Source organism: Lottia gigantea (assembly GCF_000327385.1).
Source record: "Lottia gigantea unplaced genomic scaffold LOTGIsca_6, whole genome shotgun sequence".
Classification (NCBI taxonomy): domain Eukaryota; kingdom Metazoa; phylum Mollusca; class Gastropoda; family Lottiidae; genus Lottia; species Lottia gigantea.
Window position 1 is genome coordinate 3,687,480 of NW_008710049.1, and position 6,698 is coordinate 3,694,177.

The 6,698-nt window shown below is 35.4% G+C and overlaps 1 protein-coding gene across 1 annotated transcript; it reads right to left on the reverse strand.

The window, feature by feature from the left end:
- Positions 1-728: 728 nt before the first annotated feature.
- LOTGIDRAFT_154773 (hypothetical protein) lies at positions 729-5,672 on the reverse strand (the record flags this gene model as incomplete). The annotated part of the gene is made up of 8 exons (XM_009063972.1): positions 729-1,228; positions 1,696-1,845; positions 2,291-2,370; positions 2,764-2,911; positions 3,530-3,718; positions 4,168-4,358; positions 5,194-5,380; positions 5,645-5,672. 8 exons carry the CDS (start codon positions 5,670-5,672, stop codon positions 729-731), a joined length of 1,473 nt encoding a protein of 490 aa, XP_009062220.1.
- Between the last annotated feature and the right edge of the window lie 1,026 nt (positions 5,673-6,698).

Here is a 6,698-nt window from a genome sequence, read left to right on the forward strand (position 1 = left end):
TCTGATCCGTCTTGCTGGCACCAATAGACATGTCATTAACGTTCAAACATACACATAAAAGCTTACATATATTGTAAGTGATTTCGAAAATAGTTACGTGCATAAGTCTTCTGTGTTTTGCAATAGGCCTGTGTCACAAAAACGATATATATAATATGTAAATGAAATGTAGTAAATGGACACAAAGTTGGTCTGATTATGAATTCTAAATTGATATAACATAATGCATCGTCGTTAAAACCGTGCCTCCTCTTATGGATGTAACTTCGTACAATACAATGAATCATATATATTTATACTTGTGACTTGTATATTCCTATTATGCCGAACTTTATTGTATGTTACACCACGACAAGATACGTACGCACTATTTACACAAACATTACTGTCACAAACTAAACCATGAATATAAACTACAACTCGTGTGTATTCGATGATTAAAATCGACTGTTTTTCAATAGGAATATTTTCGCTCATACTTTCTGACGAAGACAATCATATCTTAGCACATCCGCTTCAGAATTTTCTTAAAAAAACAAGCATCTGATCCATAAGTTTTTAATGTTAGAAATATTATGCCATTTTGTCACAAAAATGTGGTTGTATTACATTTTTCCGTACACAAAAATCACTTTTTCAAAACACACTCACCGAAATTGCCATTTATTTCAGCAAACACTGATTTAACGTGTTATTCGATATATTCTCGAATTGCAAAAATAGAACATTCATATCTCAGCAATAATCACATTTTTATCTTCGTACGTTATATGTTTTGGTCTAACAGAATACGAATCTTTTTTCAAACTTGACTTTGTCTTAGGTTCCGTTGGCATAAAACCATTATCTATTGGAATAACAGGGGATGGCGTGGCGATAGCCACTGGGGGTGGTGGGGGCGGACATGGTGTGTCCATTGTCAAAGATGGCACTGGTTCTAGATCCGGTGGAGGTGAAGGTAAAGGGAGAGAATCTGGATCAATTTCCGGATCTGATTCCTCTACAGGTTTAACGTCTATAAAGCTGGTATGCATCACTAACTGTCCACCTCGTGGTGCCATGGAGTCACGTGATATTTGCCTATGGCTAGTAGTCAATGGTTGTTCCTGAGATGTGGATTTTTTCACTCGTTTACGACGATAACAATAAATAACTAATACTACCAATAATATAATAGCTAGACTTGGAATGGCAATTGACGCTGTCATTATTATTATCTCCCTTGGACCTGAAAACAAAAAACATGACAATAAAATGTTCTGGTATCTCAGACAATGCTGAGGATATATTTATATATGTACATTTGTTTATTGTTTGCAAATTAAATTCGAGTAGTATAATACATGATTTTAGTATTTTTAAATCTTGGCATCAGTTGTAAGATGACACAGTGTAAAAAAAGTTATACTGAAGTTTTCTTGGTAGTCTTCGACTGTTACAGAGACTCACGAACAATAAAATATCAGCTGTATTCCCTGAAACATCTCTAGTTCGAGTGGCACAACCATTATTAACGTCAGCAAGTGTCGGGGCATGACCATCCTACCTAAACACCCGATGTAACTTTGCGATTGTACTAGCCAATTCAGAATCTAAAGTATATGCAAAGCTAATAAGAATTGGCAGTCATAATCTGCAAGTGACCGAATTTCGAAAATCCTTTCAACTGAATTTTTTTCTATTCTCCTTACTTACATTTTCTTTCATCGCTGTCATCGAAAGGTCCACAATTAGGTACACCATCACATTTCAAGGATCTGTGTATACAATACTTAGGTGATGGTTCACAATTCATATCATCTATACACCTTTTACCCCCGCCACATTGGAACTGACCACAGGGACCTAAAACATTGGCATAAGTCTACACAATCCATCACAAATATTTTGTGAATCATAAACAAGAAAATACAACAATCATTTAGTCAAGAAAAGATATCCATACACATCTAAGTCAAAACATGAAGATCAGCAGTCTAGTCTACTTTACAATACAGTAAAAAGAAATTACTAGTTACATTGCCTAAAAATATAGCGGATTGCTCGGGAGTCTGACCTGGATGTGCAAAATTGTCTATGCCCGACAATAAATTCGGTCACATTTCCATTGACTTAGTTGTGCAGGCACATCATCAATAAGGTCGAGGGTTAGAGATGTTAGGTAGAATTAAAAAGAAGTTAAAATTACGATTAATATAATCAAAAATCGGATATATAATCAACCACTTCAAGTCGAATCTATCTGAATGTCAGAATAACATTTTGACATAATTAGCGGCCATAAACTTACCATCTTCCGGCATCTGTACTGCCGTCCAACTTACTTTAAAACCATTACCATGATTTACATTAGTTTGACTTGTTACAAATCTAAACAGAAAAATGTACTTCAAGAGACTCCAAGATCAAATATACATATCAACACCATACAATAATAAAAGCATCCAATTCAAGATAAGATGAATTTTGAAATTTTGGAAGATATGATGATAAAGGTGGTACAAGCGGTTAACATCTTACCTCACCCTCACTGTCATTGTGCTTATTTGATTCTATATATAAGTAAGGAATTGCAGACTTGGGATATAAATGATAAATGATGACAGCTAAGAATTCAGAAATGTCATTTGAGAGAAAACTTAACACTATCAAATAAAAATATTGATGTCAATTTATTTGAAATAAATTTTGCAAACATTTTAACAGCTAAAAATGTGCAAAGTGATATATTTTAGGCAATTCTTGTTCTGAAAAAATACAAACCTAATCACAACTCGGGAAGAATGGGAGAGAAATTGTCTTCGACTGGAAGAATAATCATTCAGTTGTCCACACATAGAAATCTCTGGTAACATGTCGGGAGTAGCAAAACCATTGTATATCAATAACTTAAAATCTTTACACGTTTCGGCTGAAAATTGATTTATAAATGCACGATGAGTTAAAAATGTAAAATGAAATGTAATTGGGTTTGTTGACATAGATTTTCTTACTAGAACAACAATTTTCATTGAAGATAGTAAGGACGTCCCTGAAATTAATCAGAGCCAAAAAGAGTTTAGAGTTAAATGAGCGTTCAACGAGGAAATGTCTTCAGCCTCTTTTTTTAAATCTATTATTCCTACTAGTGAGATTTGAGATGTGAACACACGCACCCGAATAAAAATTTAACACTAAGAAATGCAAATTTGAGTGCAATCTTAATAGGCTATAGGGTAGCCAAACCTCACATGTTGTTCCCTGTATGTTCACTTAACTTTACTTCGATGGGGATGCGGCATGTATTTGAATTTCGAATGCAATAACAGCCTAGATGTTTAATCAGTAGAACTTGAGAACAAAATCTCAGAACTAGATCAACTGCTTTCTTCGAGTTACCTGACAATTACAGTGAAATAGCTCAGTCGGAATCGAATAGATTGCCGAATGCGAATGAAGACCCTCACTATTTCTGGTTTCAAGGCTTCAAACTCTGTCTTATTCTGATGATACCAAGAGAAGTGAAAAAGAAACACCAAGTGCTACTTACAAGTTTGACCTAAATCAAGCGAGATAATATTTACAATAATTTGCTGTTCCTCGCGAACTTTAATTAACCATGTACATTCAGTACCACCACGGAATGGTTCGGGAAAATCAGGGGAAGTAATCACTCCTCCCCAGCCGCTGAGTATTTCCGGCCCACAGCCAGGTGTTGATGGACGAAATGGACGCCAACCTGCAAGACGCAAAGAAAAAAATCATCAAGGACAGAAAATTAAAATTAAATTTCAGTAGAATACATGGTATTGATTAAAAGTGTTTATATGCCGATAAGTCTACATTTCATCTTGCTGAAAATCAACCTTATATGCACTTTTTATTCTAATTCTAACGCTTACCAATACTAGCTTTATTTATAGCAGAAATTACACGTATAATACATACCCAGCATGGTAGAAACCATTAAATTCCCAGATTTCCTTTGAACAGCCAACAAGGAAATTTTGAAAAACCGAAAAACCTTAAAGTTACATTCGGGTTACAAGATTATTTCTTGGCAGAATGCGTCTTTGTTGTAGCATCCTTACACCTGTTCATGATTGACCAAGAATATACATTCTCATTTCACAAAACATTATGCTTCGGTAAGAAATAGCATATTTATATATATATACATGTACTTACTGTCATCTAAGAAGGTGAAGTGCGCCGAGAAACCGGAAGCAATTTTTGTATGATCAGAGACAAAGACTATCTCGAGGTTTGGTTGGACAGAAATTATTTTCGGAGGTATTTTCTTCCCACAGTAACGATTTAAACGTGTTCTGTAGCCCATTTTATCGACGCTAAATACATCTATATAATCAAATCTGCAACTGAAAAGGAACGTATAAAACATTAGTAGAATGGATTTTATGCCAAGACCGTCCCGCAATGCCAATTTCTATGCAGAGCGCAATGAGAAAATCATAGGAAACTTCTTTTCAGTATTGACCTGTCAATGGATCTGTGCGGTTTGTAGCACATGGGACCTAGAGTTATTGTCCAGCAGTTGCTACAGCTGTAAGTAGATAAAACTAAAAAGCTATAAAGATAGCGCCCGTCATTTAAGAAGTGTACCTGCCGGGGTCATTAATTGTTGATTGATTTTTATAGTCTGGATTTTAAAATGTCATATTTCACAACAACAGACTGGAAATGATCAAGTCACGCAATTTGCTGATATTCGTCTTTCAGATACACTTTTAGAATGAGAAATAACATATTTTTTACATTGTTAACTGTAATTCGTAATTAAATTTCATCAGAAATTTCAATATTTCAATCATCGCCGGGGATTTCAAACACCATCCCTATACACCAATTATTTTCATAAAGTATCGTCGCAATCAGACAGTTTGAAATAGGTTTAAGTTTACTTTCCCTGGAGTATGTATGATGTAGCGTTGATTACGGAAAGAGAAAGACGAAACGTGAAAATTTACTGTTGACTACTAAATGTATACTAAATATTTTGTAATGTACAACATTTTCCAAGTTTGTCATTTACGTTTGTAAATCTCAGCTCTAAAAAAAGACAACGTTATAGGCAACGAACCTACTTCGTTTTTCACGTGTCATGGTATGTCCGCAGCCTATAGCAAACGGAGCCTTCTTTAGTTTCCATCAAGTTGATTCGTAGACAAAGACATTGTGAAGTTTCATACTTACGTGCTGTCTCCAGGGCCCAATCCTTCCAATTCAAAATAATCAAATTCAACTTCAATCCTTCCGTCACCAATAGATTCAAAGAAATAATGACACGTCGTCAGCTCAGCGTAAGGTGCTGGAAAGTTTGGGGATGATATCTTGCCCGATTTCATATCTTTAGAACTGAATTTCTGGTCACAACCATTCCCTGCAATATAGATTCCCAGGTATCATGTGTCAGGGTGTGGCCAATAGGAGATGAATCTATTTTGAGTTGGGAGAGCACCTCACATCATCACATGCTGGATGATACAGATTGTGGAGATGAGAAAGGTTCAAATGATTGCTGCTGGGGTGTGAAGGCTGGAAAAAGTTATCCAGTCTGTCTCTTGTCACAGGTCAGGTCAGTGTCTTAGAAGTGTTCCTAACATATATAAATCATTGATCGTCAAAAGTAAAAAAAATAACTTACCTCTAACCAGCTTGAGGAGATCTCCCATGATGTACAATATAGTCAATAACGGGAGAGGGGGTTTCATTTTTCCATAAATAGACGGGGTATATTCCCCATGACTTCTTCACCTGAAAAATACCAAACATTAATACTTTAGTACCTCATAAAATCAACAATGATGTATAATTTACGGCTGTTTGCAGCATCTGGTTGTCGTTCAAAAAACCCCAATAACAACCACAAGATTGTATCGTTGTACCTTCACCGCCAGTGTTAAACTCTAGACATGCATGAAGTGCTTCAAGATGGACCCAGATACAATAGCGATTCATTAGATCTTCACAGTGGACAAGGCCCGGATTTTAGAGGGCACTTGTCACTTTCATCTGATATAACTTATTTATCATTATTTCCCATGTTTCTTTTAATATGTCCAAATTAAAGTGTAAGACCTTCTGTGAACAGATTCAGATGGATCTCTAGATGCGCCGATTTACCATTTATTTTATCGTTGACTCTCGTCTACATTTCAGTCACGAAAGTTTAGCAATGCAAATCCGGTATTTAATCACGACAAATCTAGTTGGTCACGTGAACCTACTTTCTCAATAAGTTTTAGTTATTTCCCTTGGGATGAAAATTGTTGTTTTACTTCAGTCGTCTCGCAGTGCTATTAGTAATACAAATATATTTTTACTGTGTGTTTTATATTTGATCAACACTGGGATAACGTGGTTCTGAGATCACAAACCAGATTGTAATCTATTATATATATTATTTGTTCACATTTTACAATATACATATTCTCAATGGCGGCGCCAGATGGTACAGAGGTGGGATTTACCATCCTTGAAATATGGTTTGTACCAAAATTGCACCCCCACTTCATTTGTAACTAATTTGGTTTTCTAAAGGCTACAACTGTGTCAAGGACAGTTTGGTTTTATATTGTCTTTACACGATCAATGCATATACTTTAGTGGACCTAAAAAACGTCATTAGTTTCATAATTTTATATTCTCCGAGAAACAATTACTAATCCGGGAATCCAGCATCCAAATATGGTGTTTGT